Genomic DNA, 18,910 nt, shown 5'->3' on the forward strand with positions numbered 1-18,910 from the left:
GCCCAATTCATTCTTCAATAGGAAGTATGTTTTAAGATCATCCTTGGGCTCTGAAAATCAACATATCAATTAGGCTTGGTGATATATTGGTATTTAAATTTGTTTAAATTTAAAAGAAAAACAACAACAAAACACAGAAATTTCACAACATCCTGCACCACAATCCATCTCCACTGACATGAACCAACAGCCAGCCACCATCCTCTCTGTTTAAACTACAATAAAATAGTAAAAATACATACACACACTAAAAATACAACAGGCTTTTCCACTCCTCAAGTAAAAGCAACTATCAAACTATTTCATATATGTCTCATTCTACGTAATTGCATTTCAGCTTCTGCTAAATAAAAAAACGAAATATTTAAAACTGATATCTAATTTTGAGTCATAATATCAATTTATTAATTTTGACCAGAATTCCAGTTTATATTTCAGTAACTTCATCTTTAGATTATTACTTTAATATTTCACCAACTTTTATTCCCTATTTATTTAAATGCATTAAGATTAATCATGCCGTAATATCATCCCCCCAATTTTCCCTTCAAATCTAGATTAACCTTATTGTATTTCAAAAAAAAAAAATTCAATATAATATTTTTATATTTCCTCCTTCAAATTAGATGTTCCATCTGCCCACAGATGATATTACTACCAGCAGTTTAACATTTTGTCAAAGGTTCGGTTCTTGTAATTTCATCTTTATATTTCCTTTTCCTTTTATTTATTTCATCAGCCCACTCCATTCTATAAAAAAAGATATTAGGTTATTTTAATTCTTCCAGAGTTTTCTTTTCGTTTATCTCAGTCCAATCTCAATATTTTTCTTGTGGATGAGACCATCCTTAAAGTAACAATATGTCCATTTATTTTTAACATGTTTATCCCATCAGAAGGGGCTTCTGTGGTTTATCCCACACAGGGTTTCTTGCAGATTATTCCTTTTAAGCCAAAGTGAAATATTGTTGAAGTAGCTTCTTTTCTGGTCTCTTAGACCAGCTGCGTTTATGGTTCTTCTTAATGAAGTCTGTAGATTTTCTAAATAGTTTATGATATCTTCAGCAGTTAATCTGCTTCTCTTTTCCAGCCTTGCTTATATAAGTTTAAATGTCTTCACACCTTCATTCAATTTAATACTTCAAAGGGACTAAATCCGTAACTTGCTTGAACCATTTCTTGATAAGCAAACAAGACGTATTGTAGTTTCATGTCCCAAACGACCAGCTGGAAGACCTCTAACAGATAAATGAGCTGTCAGAATTAAAAAATCATATAAAGACCAAACCCCTTCTGACAGGCATACCCAGAAGAGTTTTAAATGTGTGTCCTTTGTTTAATCTTTATTTTGTGTATTTTAATATGTATTTTATAGAAATACATTTTAATACGTGAATCTGTACTGTAGTGCTTTTGCAATGCTTATGTGTTTCAATTATTCTGTAACCTGCCTCAAGCCATGAGGAGAGGCAGGTAAGAAATTTATTATTATTATTATTATTATTATTATTATTATTATTATTATTATTATTATTATTATTATTACTATTTTCAAACACATATGCTTTTAACTTATTAATGTTTCATTAAATCTCTCTACTAACTAGAAATAGTTTATTCCTATGTAGATAGTTTAAAAAAATTTCCAGGATATATTGCAACCATTTTAAAGGAGTTATTGATATCTTCTTTCAATTAAAAGAAATTGGTCTGGATGGGAAGGAGAACATTGGGCCTTTATGCTAGGTTTTTGGAAAATGAAGGCATGCTCTTCTACATCTCTAGAGGCAATAGTAAGCAATAACAAAGAAGAGATCTGTCACTGGTCAATTGTTTATATTAGAAGTGTCACACTTGTGGCCCTCAAAATGTTTCAGCCCCCAGATCCCAAAAGCTTGTCCAATGTCAATGTATTCTGGAAGCTGAAGTCCAAAACACCCAAAGGGCCACAGGTTTGACACTACTGGTCTATAGCATTACCAGCTTCAAAAGTTTATTGACCAAATTGCTTACTCAGCTTCTTTCACCCACATAAATTGAAAATTATTTTTAAGGATGTCCCATCTAGTAATAAATGTTTTCAGTTAAGAGAGATCGCATTTAAATAGCTTGGGCAGGCTCTAAGATAATAAGAAATTAAACAGAAGCATCTCTCCTGCCCAGCTACACTTACCATCCACCTTCACACGTTTCAAAGTGTCTTGGAGCTGCTCTTTGGTTAGGTAGATCCCCATATTGGACAAAAGGGAACTGACATCATCCACAGCAACTGTATCACTTTGGCCACCTTGACATAAAGGATTAAGAATACCAGACTTTTGGAATACACTGAAGAGGATTAACTGGTCAAAAAAGTACTAGCAGAATTATTAGTTTTCCACATTATCCAAAAAAAGAAAATTCCTGCAAGATGAAGTCAAATATTCATATAGACCAGCACTGTAATGGATGGTCCTCCCATGTCAGTGGTTATGTTGCAGGGATGGTTAATCTGCTCCAGGTTGGAAAGGTGCTTTTCAAGTTGCTGAAAGGCCCTGGAGAGAGCCCCCCCCACACACACACACAACATAACATCCAGCTGTTTCTGTCAGTGGTCCAGTAGCTAGATACTTTTAACTTGATGTTATGGCAAGGAGCTTCTTTCAGCGCTACTGTGAAATTCAATTTGTCTCATTCTGATGGAACATGAAGCAAAGGCAAAATATGGTAAGGCACACATGTCATCAGTACAGTTTATAATGAATTAAATGCTTTGTTAAATCTTATTTCCTTATTTCCTAAAATAAATTTCATGTGACATCAACTTAGAAAGTACTGAGCTCTAAAACCATTTACTGGTGCATGAATGCCAATGGTGGGTGATGACATTTCTTCTGCTTCTAGACAACAATGGCCAGAACTATATCTATACCATTGGTTCACAACCTTTGGTCCTCCAGGTGTTTTGGACTTCAGCTCCTACAGTTCCTAACAGCTGCTAAGCTGGTTGGGATTTCTGGGAGTTGAAGTCCAAAACACTTGGAGACCCAAAGGTTGGGAACAACTAATCTATACATAGCTTGGCAATGCCAAGTTGGCGTAATTCCTTTTTAATAGACCATAACTTTCAGAATCCCTCAACAGTAATGCTTAGTGGTCATGCTAGTTTGGAGACTCTGGAAGTTGGAGTCCAAAGTGTAGTTCCAATTAAAACTGAGGTCCTATTGATTCTCTAGGACCATACCAAGACATCACTTACATAGGATCAACTGATTCAACAGTCTGCTCCAACTATTATTTGGATACCCGTATAAATACCCGTATCTATATGAACCAAGATGACCCAGAGATCTGTTTTCACTTACTTTCAGGTTTGGAAAAGCGTTGGGTGTTTGTCAAGCCAAACATGAAGTCTTTCACACTTACTGTGTCATCATCTGCAAATTAATTAATTAATTAATCTGATTTGAATTCAAAGTAAAGAGGCAAAACAATGTAAAGCTTTGAACAAAAAAATAAGAGTATTTTAATTAATTATTGATTGTGTCTACAGAAGGGGGAATTCAAAAGCTTTTTCCCTACAGAATAAACTTGTGAGACTTTGCCGCATATTTCAGAACTTTCAAAATAGAGACTTCATTTGCGGAAAAACACAGAATTTTGCACAATAAAACCTGTTTTGTGCAAAATCACTATTTTGTGCAAAAAAGAAGCTGTACAAAATATAATGACTATTGCACACATAGAAATTCTACAGAAAAGTCTCCAAATGTGAAAAATCATGGAAAATGCATGAATATTTTTGCAATATCTCAAGATGTGCTGGGACACCCTTTCTCAATGAGGGCAATAAAGCTTGTTAATATCGTTTACATCCTTATCAGAAATGGAGTAATATAAAAAATAATATAGAACATTACTTTAGCTGGACTCTCCAATTAAAATTGGCCTTCATTGTTTAATGAGTTAAAGCACAGTTTTCAAACTGTGTGTCATGACACATTTGCATGTCACCTGCAGCATGCAGTTCAAACATAACGAGAAATGAAAACAACTTGGAAAAGTATGTTATTATCTTACAAATCATATATATTTAAAATATACATGAAAAGTTTTCATGACATATGCTATGTCCTCATACATTTCATTATTATAATGCATGGGTGTATCCATGTCTCTTATAAGGGGTTGGTTTCACCTCTGAATTACTTTCTTGCTAAATGATACATGTCTGAAAAGTGTGTTACCAACATGAAATGTTTAGAAAGCTCTGAATTAAAGCTTTTGTTCATCCATTTAGCATTTAGATGTTAAAAACTTGAAAACCTTACAAAAAGGATGAGCAGATTGTCTGGCTCTCAAGTCATGGTTTTAATATCCTTGTCGAATTTTGACACATGTGCAGAAATGTAATGGTCAATTTTATTGATAAGCCTTACCATTCTTGGAGACATACTTCAACGCCTGCTGGATTTCATCTGGAGACAAATGGAGATCCATTCTCCGTGTGATAGACTCCAGTTCTTCAATGTTTGCCTTGTCTTCTTTGATGCTGTTCATTGTTTGCATGGCTTCTTCCATTTCTGCATAGATATAAGAAATAACACTATGAAGCATCTGAAAGAAAGATTTACAGCAAAGCATGTCATGGTCCTCTCATACGACCAGTAGTGATACATTTTGTACTTGCCTACAGCTGTGGAGAATCGTCTTGTTCGGGGCAAAATTTTCATGAAATCTTTCAGGGTCACCTTTCCATCATCTGAAATGCAGAGCAGAGCAAAAATGGAAAATAACCCCTAATGTACAGTTTGGATATATGGCCCTGGATCCAATGACACCTTAACAAAAACAAAACTGGTTGAGCACTTTGATATAAAAGTTTGAAACCTGTAATCCAGAGGTACTTAGAAACTCTAGTGATGATGTGATCTTCCTGAAAGCTTCTGAGAATCCACTGTTTCCACTGCCCTGGGAATGTTGAGGTACCCAAGGCCCAAGAACAACGGAGATTAGACATTTTTAAGGCTCCAGGACTTTATGTGTGTCAGGTATCCTGAGGGCCACCTATGGCCAAGGGCTTCTTACACTTGAATATTCCAGATGCAAGGGATATAGCATGTTTCCCAGAGCATCTAATACTAAAGACTCCAGTATTGTCACATCCCACCAACTTGCTAGTAGTACAATCTCAACACTAGATAAGACCTAAGATCTCACCACGAACTACTGAGTATTTCAAAGATTCAAAAGGAATCATTAGTTAATAATTACAATCCTTTTAAGATTATCATCTTAGAATACACTTAGGCAAAAGGCCACTGGTTTGGGGCAATCAATGAATTCTGGCCACTCTATGCTCTACAGACCTACCCAATGCTTGTGTTGGAGACAGATCACATTAAGCGTGCAACTGAGGTTCATGAAGAGATCCAGTGGAAATTGGGATTTTTTTAGAAAGCATGACAGATAGTATGCTTTTTCTACTCATATATGGGAGATATGTAGCTGTTCATTTAAATACATTTATGCATCTGTTTGTTTGTTTACACAGCATGGGGAAAAAACTGGATAGATTTTCACCACATTTGGGGCAGTCCAATTATTAGTTATTTATTATAGTATTTTAGGAGCCCCTAGTAGCACAACGGATTAAACCGACGAGCTGCTGAATATGCTGACTGAAAGGTTGGCAGTTTGAATCTGGGGAGCGAGGTGAGCTCCTGCTGTTAACCCCAGCTTCTGCCAACCTAGAAGTTCAAAAACATGCAAATGTGAGTAGATCAATAGGTACTGCTTCAGTGGGAAGGTAATGGCACTCCATGCGGTCATGCTGGCCACATGCCCGGGGCTGTGGCGCAGACGGGAGAGCAATGAGTCACTGACCAGAAGGTCATAAGTTCGAGGCCCGCTCGGAGCTATGTTTGTTTGTCTTTGTCCTGTGTTAAAAAGGCATTGAATGTTTGCCTAATATGTGTAATGTGATCCACCCTGAGTCCCCTTCGGGGTGAGAAGGGCGGAATATAAATGATATAAATAAATAAATAAATAAATAAATGACCTTGGAGGTGTCTATGGACAGTGCCGGCTCTTCGGCTCAGAAATGGAGATAAGAACCACTGTCCAGAGTTGGACATGACCAGACTTAATGTCAAGGGGAAGCCTTTACCTTATAGTATCTTTAGTGGCTGATCGGGAGTGGCATGATCAAGGGCATCTGAGACTAATGCACAATGTGAGAAATATCGGAGCACTAATGATGAGCAGATATCTATCTATCTATCTATGCTTCATCTAATTTATTTAGATTTCTTACGGTCCACTGGTATCTTTTTTTGCACCTCCTTCATTTCCTCCTTGGACAATGTGATGCCAATGGCAGTCAGCACATCATTCAGCTGAGAAACCTCAAATTTATCATTATCTATTACGTTGACGAGATTGTAGACATCATGAACAGCTGCAAAATGAAAGCAGAGAGTTATGCTAAGAGATAAGTATCTCCTTTTAAAATTAAATTTACACAAGAATACAAACACCTGATATATTGTGACCTTGACCTTGAACATTTACTCAGGTATGTTTGAGGAGAACCTCACAAGTGTAGTATGGGGTAGGAACCCTGAAAAAGGAGTATGATGGGAAACTAAGAGTGAAAGCAGTTTGCTTTTTGATTTTGCATTGCATTTGTATTTTATTATGGATGCTGCTGCTGCTCAGTTGTTTAGTCGTCTCCGACTCTACCATACTTCAAAAGATTGGAGGAGGACACATCACTCAGAAAACTTGGGTTATGAGGCAGCATAAATAAGTACCAAAAACAGATGGGACAGGATATCTTGCAGGTTAATATGGAGTCAAAAGTTGGACTCATAAAACTTTGACTTTGACTCAGTAATGGGTAAATATCTCAGTAGACAATCAAACAGAAGCAAGCTGGTTACTTTGAGAATCAAGCATCATGTTATATTAAGAAAGTTTCTTAAAGAAAAACATATTTAATGCTGGCCTCTGTTTTGTGACATAGCAGGAACCTGTTCTCCCATGTGGATTAGAAGTATTTTACTGTTTACTGCAATCAGCACGTTCAAGGGCAAGGAGCAGTTAGGAGATGATTTCCAGTGGGAAATGTATAAAGGGTATTTTCTCGAATTAGATTTTCAGAAGTAAACATAAACCCCTTTCCTTTCTGAAAATAATTTGTCTACACCAATAGCCCTGAGGGTCACATGGAGGTTTGGAATAGCTGCCCTGGGTCTCAGTTCTAGTTAAAGAGGGGCATAGATAAAAGAAAAGGAATGAGGAAAATTAAAGACATTCTTACTTTTGCAAACTTTGCTAGAATGGGAAAGAGGTTTTAACGTTGTCCCCATCCCAATGGCCTGGATTAATATTTCTGGAATGAGCACAATAGCAAAGCCTCCCTAATCATAGTGGCCTTGCAGAGAATCATTAGGGGGATCCCATAGGATCCCATAGGATGGAACCATACTGTAATATCACTATAATTATGGTGTGTGAACAGGCTCCTATACTACACTGTCATACCAATCTCATATCACTTTAATTGTGATGGCTCCATCCTACAGAATTTCATTTATTATTTACAGTTTTATACCCCTCCCTTCTCACCCCAAAGGGGACTCAGAGCGGCTCACAGAACACACATACAGCAAGGAGCTTTTCCTCCCGATTGACGTTGTAGAGAAGTTTTGTGTTAAACAGAGATTATTGATATGATTTTATTTATTTGTTTGTTAAGGGAAAAGGGAGTTATATATTAGCAAGGAAAAGCCTAACATGGAAACTAGCTGGAAGCAGCATTTGGTAGGTTGCCATGGTAACACAGCTTCCCTTGGGAGAAAAAGGGGGCGTGGCTAAGTTGACAGTTAGAGTATATTCCCTCTTTTTTAAAAAGGAGTTGCTGTGAGGGTTTGAAAAGGACAGTGGCAGTTAGGTTTTGGAAAGATTAGGAGCTGTGGAAATCAGCTAAGGACGGCAGCTTATGGTCACGCAGGGGAAAGGCTGGTGATATAAGTTGACCGGGTGTTTTATTTACTGTTCGAAGAGAAGTTATTTAAGATATATCCATTCAAGAAAGACTACATTGTAACTTAAGATCCTGAAACGTTTATGTATTGGAACCATACGCTTATGTACAAATAAAGATTGAATTTTGTTATTGTTCACAAAGATCAATCTCCTTGCCTTTCTGTAAGCCTGTTACCTCACGTTGGTAGCAGTTACCGTACCTATCTATATAAGTCACCGTACTTTCCTATATAAGTTACCATCTCTACTCATTTAAACCCATCAGTTCTGTTATCCTTCCTTATCCATAAATCCTCCCTGTCATACACTCACACATCCTCCATCCCTCCCTCTCACACACGCGCACATCTCCTCAATTGGAGGCAGCAGTGGGATTTAGAAAAAGGATTTCCCCTGCCTGAGTTGAGTACCACAAATTGGGCTCTCTTCAACGTCCTTTAAGGGTGCATTTATTACCTCCCCGCTAAAAGCAATACCTATTTATCTACTTACATTTCTTCTTTCAACCTGCTAGGTGGGCAGGTGAGCTGGGGCTAACTCTGGGTGCTCACTCTGACCCAGACTCGAACTGCCGACCTTTTGATCAGATGAGTTTTTCTGCAGCACAGTGGTTTAGCCCACTGTGCAAAGTCCGGTCTGTGGTATGGGGAAGAACTGAAAAATTCTCTGCTTGCTAGTGAGCTGTAGGGCTGTTGTTTGGGGGAAGGCACTAGAAAAATTCTAAATACCTTACTAAACTACAAACCTTTTAGAATTTTACACTGATTGATGTTTTTACACAGCTTTATTCTACTCTCTTTGGTCTTTATAAATCTTTTTGTCCAGATACATCTTCCTAATTAACACACAATAAACTCAATAATATCTGGAGCTTTCTGGAAGCAGATGTATTTGATCCGAATACACATGACACTGGAATTGCACAGTAGCACACTCCACTCAACTACTGAGATGATTTCTGGAGGCAATGGATTGCATCACAGTTTATTGAGATGTGCCACAAAAAAGGAAGTAAATATACATCAAACAAGTGCCAGATTGTTTTTGCTACTCAATCTTCGGGCCTCAATAAAAAAATTACAGTTTCCAAGTGTTTATTATTTTGAGGATATCAAGTGGTAATCACACCAATATAAAACAACAAAATGTGGAAAAAGTCAAAAGTTGGATGAATACTTCTGCAGGGTATTGTTCCTGCCCAAGCTCTCTTGGATCTTTGACTGATCTTTAATTATTGTTTTGACAATTTCCTAATCCTTGCCTATGGATCAGCTTCTTTGCATCTGCAGACTTTATAGTTCTCACTCACCTGAGAATTCTGAGAAGCGTTCATTATCCATCACATTGACCAGAAATTCCTTGAAAGTCACTTTTCCATTTTCTGAAAAGATAAGAACCCTAGGGTTGGAAAGGGGATATATTGAAAACATTGACTACAAAATGTGTTGGATAATCCAGAACGTTGGATAAGCGAGTGTTGGATAAGCAGGGCCGGCCGGAGATATTTTTTAATGGGAAGCGGGGGTGCTGAAAAGCGCCCCCGCCACCCGCGCCCTGGCCCCGCCCAGCGTGCCCTGGCCCCGCCTCCCACGCTGCGTGGGAGGCGGGGCCAGGGCGATTAGTGAGGGGGGCGGGGCCACAGTTGGCCCCGCCCCCGCCCAGCGTGGCCATTTTGCCCTTAGTAACAAACTAAGGGCAAAAATGGCTTATCTGGCTGTGCGCATGCGCACAGCCAGATAAGCCATTTTTGCCCTTAGTTTGTTACTAAGGGCAAAATGGCCTAGGTGTGCTGTGCGCACGCGCACAGCACACCTAGGCCATTCGGGCCTGACTTCCTGGTCGCGGCCGGCGACCGCCCGGGCGATCGCCGGCCGCGACCAGGAAGTCAGGCCCGAATGGGCTATCTGCGCTGTGCGCACGGGCACAGCGCAGATAGCCCATTCGGGCCTGACTTCCTGGTCGCGGCCGGCAATCGCCCGGGCGGTCGCCGGCCGCGACCAGGAAGTCAGGCCCGAATGGCCTAGGTGTGCTGTGCGCGTGCGCACAGCACACCTAGGCCATTTTGCCCTTAGTAACAAACTAAGGGCAAAAATGGCTTCTCTGGCTGTGCGCATGCGCACAGCCAGAGAAGCCATTTTTGCCCTTAGTTTGTTACTAAGGGCAAAATGGCCTAGGTGTGCTGTGCGCACGCGCACAGCACACCTAGGCCATTCGGGCCTGACTTCCTGGTCGCGGCCGGCGACCGCCCGGGCGATCGCCGGCCGCGACCAGGAACTTCCTGGTCGCGGCCGGCGATCGCCCGGGCGGTCGCCGGCCGCGACCAGGAAGTCAGGCCCGAATGGCCTAGCTGTGCTGTGCGCACAGCACAGCTAGGCCATTTTGCCCTTAGTAACAAACTAAGGGCAAAAATGGCTTCTCTGGCTGTGCGCATGCGCACAGCCAGAGAAGCCATTTTTGCCCTTAGTTTGTTACTAAGGGCAAAATGGCCTAGGTGTGCTGTGCGCACGCGCACAGCACACCTAGGCCATTCGGGCCTGACTTCCTGGTCGCGGCCGGCGACCGCCCGGGCGATCGCCGGCCGCGACCAGGAACTTCCTGGTCGCGGCCGGCGATCGCCCGGGCGGTCGCCGGCCGCGACCAGGAAGTCAGGCCCGAATGGCCTAGCTGTGCTGTGCGCGTGCGCACAGCACAGCTAGGCCATTTTGCCCTTAGTAACAAACTAAGGGCAAAAATGGCTTCTCTGGCTGTGCGCATGCGCACAGCCAGAGAAGCCATTTTTGCCCTTAGTTTGTTACTAAGGGCAAAATGGCCTAGGTGTGCTGTGCGCACGCGCACAGCACACCTAGGCCATTCGGGCCTGACTTCCTGGTCGCGGCCGGCGACCGCCCGGGCGATCGCCGGCCGCGACCAGGAACTTCCTGGTCGCGGCCGGCGATCGCCCGGGCGGTCGCCGGCCGCGACCAGGAAGTCAGGCCCGAATGGCCTAGCTGTGCTGTGCGCGTGCGCACAGCACAGCTAGGCCATTTTGCCCTTAGTAACAAACTAAGGGCAAAAATGGCTTCTCTGGCTGTGCGCATGCGCACAGCCAGAGAAGCCATTTTTGCCCTTAGTTTGTTACTAAGGGCAAAATGGCCTAGCTGTGCTGTGCGCACGCGCACAGCACACCTAGGCCATTCGGGCCTGACTTCCTGGTCGCGGCCGGCGACCGCCCGGGCGATCGCCGGCCGCGACCAGGAACTTCCTGGTCGCGGCCGGCGATCGCCCGGGCGGTCGCCGGCCGCGACCAGGAAGTCAGGCCCGAATGGCCTAGCTGTGCTGTGCGCGTGCGCACAGCACAGCTAGGCCATTTTGCCCTTAGTAACAAACTAAGGGCAAAAATGGCTTCTCTGGCTGTGCGCATGCGCACAGCCAGAGAAGCCATTTTTGCCCTTAGTTTGTTACTAAGGGCAAAATGGCCTAGCTGTGCTGTGCGCACGCGCACAGCACAGCTAGGCCATTCGGGCCTGACTTCCTGGTCGCGGCCGGCGACCGCCCGGGCGATCGCCGGCCGCGACCAGGAAGTCAGGCCCGAATGGCGCCCCTAGCAGCCAGCGCCCGAGGCGGCCGCGTCCGCGGCCGCCTAGTAACAACCGGCCCTGTGGATAAGTGAGACTCTACTGTATTATTAAATTGCTTTCCTCCTTCAACTCCCCCCCCCCCCCCCCATTAAAATAGAATAACCTTCTCTGTCTAGGCCCCTTTTAGGAGTTCGCCCGTATAATGGAACAGTATCAATAATTGAAATCATATTAAAAGGGGAGAGATATGTCTGAGGAAGAAAGTACAAATAAGGCAAGATGTATCAGATGAACTGTGATTGGTCAAGACCCTTTCGACAATGCTTCTGACATGATCCAAGGGGTGAGGCATCATGGAGAAAGGAAGGATTTAAATGTGAACTTCATTGTATTGTATGCATATGCCTTCATTTATTTTTTGTTTGCAAAGAACACACCTGCCTGCAGGTATATTTTATAAAATTTGCTGCTTCACCAAAAATTATGTTCAGAATATTTATAACAAAAAGACTTCAAGGGGGGCATATTTCTAACAACGGGCTCAGCTGAGGGGTATGAGGTGTGAACATTTGTGACCTGTGTAGATGTGCCCTTCATATATAAACTGAGGGCAAATTTTGGGGCCAAAATCATGGATTTTGATATGACCCATGGATGTCAAGGGTTGTATTATGTAGAAGGGAAAATGCCACTAATACCATTTCATTACCTAGGCATTCAAAAAGGTCAGAAGCAGAACTATGGTAGAGGGAGTAGAGAAGTTCGAAGTTTTTGCCTTTTATCATTCCAATCAGAGAAGGGAATGGATCTCTTTTTGCTAAGAGTTAAGGTACAGTACCAAGACTGACTGATAGGCTGATTTTTAAACTACATTTTGTAGACTTATACATGAATATTTAAGGAGATTTATGCCCCACCTGTTTCTCAGAGTGTAGTCTTAGCACCTTGTATCTGCCTTTCCACCTAGTCTCACCCAACAATTAATCCTATTCATCAGCCCACTCTTTCACAATTCCCTAATTGCTCCACTGTTATAAACAAATCCCACAAGGCTCAAGAGAACTGCAAAAGGGCTTACGCTTGCACGCAGCTTGAGGATTATACCTTCCCCAACCCAGCTGTAAGGGGACAGAAAACAGTAGTAGCACTCACCATCTATAGAGGTGCACTCCAAGGCCTTCTGGAACTCCATTGTATTCAAATATATACCCAAACAATGCAACATGGACTCTAGTTCTTCAACATCAACTTTTTCACCCTTGAGCTTGGTGAAGGCATGGATATTAGAGTGAAGTTCTGCCACAAAATGCGACAAGAAATAATACCGGATGTAGATCAATGGATAACAAAGTTAATAGAAATAAAGAACATGGACAGATTAACATACCTAATAGTCAAACAACAAGGATTGCCAAAGAAAAATACCGACTGGCAACCACTAATAAACTTTTTAATGAAAGAAAAGAATCTAAGAGTAACGTAAATACAGAACATTCAAAGAGAGACAGTATTACAAATATATACAAGTATAACAACAATATCGATGATAGTGAAGCTTCAATCAAAAGGAAGAAACAGAACCATTGGGACAGACCCCCATAAGGACAAGATTCAATATAGATGAAGATGGAAGTCTATGAACTTAATCTATTCTTATTTCATATATATTCTCTATTCTCTTTTTTTTCTTTTCTCTTTCTTGATTTCATCTCTAAGTCACATACCCTACTTTTCCCACTGTACTATAACCCAAAATGTTCCCCCACTTTCACTGTATTCCTTGAAAAATCTCATAAATAAAAATTAAAAAAAAAAAGTTCTGCCACAAAAGATAGCAAGCAAGGACTATAAGCACAGAATAAACCTGATCCAGGAATGAAACTTATGTTTGATAGGTCACATCTTGTTCAATTGAGCAACTCATTGATAGATGAGTGCGTTGTTGTTTATTTGTTCAGTCACTTCCGACTCTTCATGACCTTATGGACCAGCCCACGGCAGAGCTCCCTGTCGGCCGTGGCCACCCCAGCTTCTTCAAGGTCAAGCCAGTCACTTGAAGATATATGCAGAACTCACATTAAAATAAATTTGATCACATAAAATGATTTCGGTTCTGCATTTTCAGGACAGGGAATGAAGGAGGAAGCCTGGAAGGTCAAGACTGGTTGAAACAGAGCTTTTCTTATAGCTATCTGACACTCCTAATATAGGCATCGGATGTCCTAGAAACTACACATGCTCCTAGGTTTACACATCTACCACTACAACAGCAATAGAAATACCACAATTTAAAGATCAGAAGCATTGAAAGAGGGCTGGAATCACAACAGAAGGGACTAAAACCTTGCACATTTGATTGGCCCTATCTGGTCACAGAAATAACCAAGACCATTTTCAAAATATTTTTGAAAAAAATATTGTGATTGCCAAGCCTAATTCAACTTTATACCTCCAATCAACACCTGAAGATACCAAATGTTTAGAGAATTTAAATTATAATTCAACTAGCTGTGCCCGGCCACGCGTTGCTGTGGCGTTGTCTGGTGGTGTTGGTGAGAAATTTGAGTTAGTGGTGGTATTGAATGTCTGTTGTATGGTTGTCTTTATGCTTAGTATGTACAGTAGAGTCAGGCCTCTCTGAGTATACAGCTATCTTCTTTCTATGTGAAAAAGATAAGCAAACACTCTAAAGGTTCCAAACATAAAAAGAGATGTGACATGTAAGGGCCACAGAAATAGTCAGGCCTCTCTTAGTATACAGTTATCTTCTTTCTATGTGAAAATGATAAGCAAACACTCTAAAGATTCCAAACATAAAACGAGATGTGACATGTAAGGGCCACAGAAATAGTCAGGCTTCTTTGAGTATACAGCTATCTTCTTTCTATGTGAAAAAGATAAGCAAACACTCTAAAGGTTCCAAATATAAAAAGAGATGTGACATGTAAGGGCCACAGAAATAGTCAGGCCTCTCTTGGTATACAGCTATCTTCTTTCTATGTGAAAAAGATAAGCAAACACTCTAAAGGTTCCAAACATAAAAAGAGATGTGACATGTAAGGGCCACAGAAATAGTCAGCCTCTGCAAACCTTAGGATTGTATGTTGTTGTTGTTGTTGTTGTTATTATTATTATTATTGAGAGGCTGGGTGGCCATCTGTTGGGAGTGCTTGGATTGTGTCCTGCATGGCAGATCGTGGGAGGTGTTCGCTGGCCCTGATTGTTTAGTGTCTGGCATTCCCGTGTTTTAAGAGTGTTGTTTTTTATTTTTTGTTGTGATTTTAAGCTTGTTAAAATATTAGGAGAGAGATTGTGTTGATTGTCATGGTTCATAGCATATATTTAAAATATAGAGTATTAAAATGGGTTGGATATTGTAGAAGGTTAGAGTGGAGATAAATGATTCGGATGATGGGCGGGCGCTAGGACTCGGGACAGCTTTTTCCCATTGCCTGCCTTCCCTGTTGCCGGCGGCCATGAGGGCTTCTCTTTTCCCTCCCTGGCATGGCTCCCGATGGTGCGTTGTGGGTTCTCTCCATGTGGAGGTGCGTGAAGTGATTTTGTCTTGTTTCAACCTTAAGGCGTGGATGATGGGTTGTGTTGTCCAATGTCGAGGTTGGGGGGCCCGTAGTTTAGTTGCTTTGCTCGGTGCTGCGATTCCATCACTCTTTTATATATAGAGTTGATTCCTTAAATACAGCTGTACTGAACTGCACTGTGCTTTGCATTTTTGAAACAGCTATAGTAGAATAACATCCGAGTATACATTAACGAAATTGAAATGTGAATGTATAAATTGATTCCAGTCATGAAAGCCTTCGACAACACATTAAATTGAAATGTGCTTTGAAGGGTAGGAAAGTGTCCACATTAGTAAAAACTGTATTTATGTATGCATCTATATGTGGTCTCAAAATGCTCAGCATCCACCCAGTATGTCAGAGAGTTTTGCTCTGTAGATATATGTTTCTTGTTAAAAGCTCACCCACAGCATCTGTGAAGCGTGGCATTTTGGAGAGAGTCATTAGAAAGTCTTTCAGGTTTATTGTTCCATCATCTATGAAGGAAATATTACACAGGAAAGATTAGTTGAAATATAAACATCAAAATTATCTTCTATCTATCTCCATAGTAACATGAAAGTATGTATTGTATCTATGTGGCTGGAGCTCCCATTTGGCCCTTGTTCACCTGTATCTTTAGCAACTGGTCAGTGAAGATCCCTCTTTTTGGTGTCTACAGTAAGAGCCAGCCATTAATTGATTCCACTACTGGGTTATCGGAGTCCACACTGTCATATAATCCAGTTCAATGTGGATTTTATACAGCTGTGTGGAGGGGTGCTCACCCTCACAATCAAGGCGAAACCATGTCTCCATTCCTACTTTCCTATTATCCAGGTTCTTCATGTTATTAACAAAATTATTTTGGGAAAGTTGCAAGGCGAAGATTGTTTGATGTATGTTTTTCATCACTCCTTTGAAGAAGATCTTTATTACCAATGTTCTCAATGCTATGAATAGGTTTGCGTCCATCGTAATGGATCCAATGAGACATTAGCTATTCTACTCTGGGCCTACTGTACACAAAATTAGTCTGTGATGGGTCCAATTTTGAATCCGATTTTACTCTGTGAGTAAAACTGAATTCAAATCAGAGTGTTTCTTCCACCTCCTAACAGAGACTGAGCATGTAAAACTGAAATACACACTAAGCTTCCACAATCAACAACTTACCATCTACATCAATAGTATTTAGAACTTCCTGGAATTCTTCATCTGACAAATGGATCCCCAAATTATCCAGAGCAGTGAGCAGTTTATCAGTATGCAGCTGGCTGTCACATGTTGCACCAATGGTCTTGATGCCACGCTGCAAAACTGGAGAAGTAAAAGATAAAGAATCATGATTCATTCTGATACAGAGTTAACAACATTAGACCTTAGTGGGATTTTAACCATGTAGATTTTGTTCTGCTTGGGCATATGTTTTCGGGCTCTTGCTTGTCCTACATTGTTCCTTTTTTTAGTGTCAGGAGTGACTTGAGAAACTGCAAGTCGCTTCTGGTATGAGAGAATTGGCTAACTGCAAGGACGTTGCCCAGGGGACACCCGGATGTTTTTACCGTCCTTGTGGGAGGCTTCTCTCATGTCCCCGCATGGGGAGCTGGAGCTGACAGAGGGAGCTCACCTGCTCTACCTGGATTTGAACTGCCGACCTGTCGGACAGCAGTTGTTTTCACTGTATATTTGCAAATACTAATGAAAAGAACAGAGAAAGATAGAAAAGAAAGGGAGGAGACAAGAGGTAAGAAATGTAAGAGGATCTGGAATGAGACAGGCAAGCAATTGGCAAGGGAAAGATAACACTGGGAGAAAATGTCTCCAAGAAACCATATTACCCTCTCAAACAAGAGCAATTCAGTATGTTTGTTTAGCCGAAGACAAAGAAAAGGTTTCTTTGAATATACCTTCGAGTTCAGCAAAATCCTCAGTTTCACCCAGTGCTAACAAAAATTCTTTGAAATCGATTTTTCCACTTGCTGTAAAAATAAAAATAACAACAAATGTTTAATGTGCAAGACAGTTTTAGGACAGAGAAAGATGCGACGTGAGATTTGGGTGTGTGGCACAAGCAAAGAAACTGACAAAGCATAGCAAAAAAACAAAAACAATGGAGAACTGTAAGATGTTTTACTCACCATCAGTTTTGGCTGCTTTGATTACTTCATTGAAAACTTTATTAGGTAAGTGCACTCCCATACTCTGCAGAGTTTTCTCCAGCTCTTTAACAGTCATCTTCTCAGTTTTTATGTTTTCAACAGCTTTTGTGGCATTTTGAAGTGCTGAAGAACATGAATTGTGAGAAGAAAAAGGAGGCTGCGATATGATTCCTTCTGATGAAGCTATTCCTCTGAGACAGGTCATCATAATTCCAGAGAAACCCAGATAAAGTGCTGAATGTAACACCAGGCACAGAGTGCAGCCCATTGGCAATCCCCGCTCTACTGTTTTCAGAACAAACTGCTGATACCCACTTGTGATTGCAAATGAATTGCTAATAGTATGAAGACAAAAATCTTAGAACTAAGAGCAGTGGATGAATAAAGTGTTTCAGGGGAGACATTTTTATCAGTTCCCTTGACATGCAGGTGTAATATTAGGCAAAGAGTAAAAACTGGAGAATCATTCACACAAGCTGAGAGAATTACATTCCTAATGGTCTGTGACTTTGGAGAATCCGTTCTCTCTTTTTTTCATGATCCTGGATGGAGTCAATCAGCATATGACTCTAGGGCACAGGCCTAGGTGTTATAGTAGTATGTGATCTTTCTCTGTGTGTGTTTGTAAGTGCCTTCAAACTGCGCATTGACTTCCAACAGTCCCAGAAATATTCAGAGGTGGATTTGTCTTCCTTCCTCTGAAATACAGCCTATGGCACCTGGAATTTGTTAGTGATCTCCCATCCAAGTACTAACCAGTTTTCTCTACAGTAGAGTCTCACTTATCCAACATAAATGGGCCGGCAGAATGTTGGATAAGCGAATATGTTGGATAATAAGGAGGCATTAAGGAAAAGCCTATTAAACATCAAATTAGGTTATGATTTTACAAATGAAGCACCAAAACATCATGATAGACAACACATTTGGTAGAAAAAGTAGTTCAATACGCAGTAATGCTATGTAGTAATTACTGTATTTATGAATTTAGCACCAAAATATCACGATATATTGAAAACATTGACTACAAAAATGCGTTGGATAATCCAGAACGTTGGATAAGCGAGTGTTGGATTAGTGAGACTCTACTGTACTTAGCTTTCAAGATCAGGTAGGATCTGTTGTCTAGGCAGGGAGTAAAGCAAAGGGTGCTCTTACATCTGTTTAGCTTTGTAGTAATGGGAGAATAAGTGTTCATCTGTTTTATTATGGGACAGTAAGGTAAAGGTTTCCCCCTGACATTAAGTCTTTGATATTACTCATAGCATTGAAAGTATCCTTCAGCACTGCCAATTACAGGGCGGAAGAAAACAAATCTCCTGTTTTCATCCATATGGAATGAGACTCATGTCATGAATAACTTTTCAATAACTTTAAAACATAGGTAAAGATAAAGGTAAAGGTTTTCCCCTGACATTAAGTCCAGTCGTGTCAGACTCTGGGGGTTGGTGCTCATCTCCATTTCTAAGCTGAAGAGCTGGCATTGTCCATAGACACCTCCAAGGTCATGTGGCCAGCATGACCGCATGGAGTGTCGTTACCCTTCCTGCCGGAGCGATACCTATTGATATACTCATATTTGCATGTTTTTGAACTGCTA

At 41.0% G+C, this 18,910-nt stretch overlaps 1 protein-coding gene and 1 long non-coding RNA gene across 6 annotated transcripts in view; one reads left to right on the forward strand and one right to left on the reverse strand.

Moving 5' to 3' along the window:
- Positions 1 to 18,910, reverse strand: part of efcab13 (EF-hand calcium binding domain 13) — a 119,360-nt gene that overhangs the window by 43,968 nt on the left and 56,482 nt on the right. For all 4 annotated transcript variants that reach the window (XM_062958172.1, XM_062958173.1, XM_062958174.1 and 1 more), the window contains 11 exons: positions 17,290 to 17,433; positions 17,059 to 17,130; positions 16,325 to 16,468; positions 15,574 to 15,645; positions 12,741 to 12,884; positions 9,341 to 9,412; positions 6,296 to 6,439; positions 4,670 to 4,741; positions 4,419 to 4,562; positions 3,345 to 3,416; positions 2,174 to 2,287 (listed from right to left, as the gene is read on the reverse strand). In XM_062958172.1, the coding sequence (XP_062814242.1) occupies positions 2,174 to 2,287; positions 3,345 to 3,416; positions 4,419 to 4,562; positions 4,670 to 4,741; positions 6,296 to 6,439; positions 9,341 to 9,412; positions 12,741 to 12,884; positions 15,574 to 15,645; positions 16,325 to 16,468; positions 17,059 to 17,130; positions 17,290 to 17,433 (1,194 nt within the window). The remainder of the gene's footprint in view (positions 1 to 2,173; positions 2,288 to 3,344; positions 3,417 to 4,418; positions 4,563 to 4,669; positions 4,742 to 6,295; positions 6,440 to 9,340; positions 9,413 to 12,740; positions 12,885 to 15,573; positions 15,646 to 16,324; positions 16,469 to 17,058; positions 17,131 to 17,289; positions 17,434 to 18,910) is intronic.
- Positions 1 to 18,910, forward strand: part of LOC134292628 (uncharacterized) — a 53,806-nt gene that overhangs the window by 4,164 nt on the left and 30,732 nt on the right. The window contains exon 2 of one of the 2 annotated variants that reach the window (XR_009999880.1): positions 17,413 to 17,510. The exons of the other annotated variant lie outside the window; for it this stretch is intronic. This is a non-coding gene — a long non-coding RNA (uncharacterized LOC134292628). The remainder of the gene's footprint in view (positions 1 to 17,412; positions 17,511 to 18,910) is intronic. 2 annotated transcript variants of the gene reach the window in all.

The sequence above is a fragment of the Anolis carolinensis genome, chromosome 6 (genome assembly GCF_035594765.1).
Source record: "Anolis carolinensis isolate JA03-04 chromosome 6, rAnoCar3.1.pri, whole genome shotgun sequence".
Taxonomy (NCBI): Eukaryota; Metazoa; Chordata; class Lepidosauria; order Squamata; family Dactyloidae; genus Anolis; species Anolis carolinensis.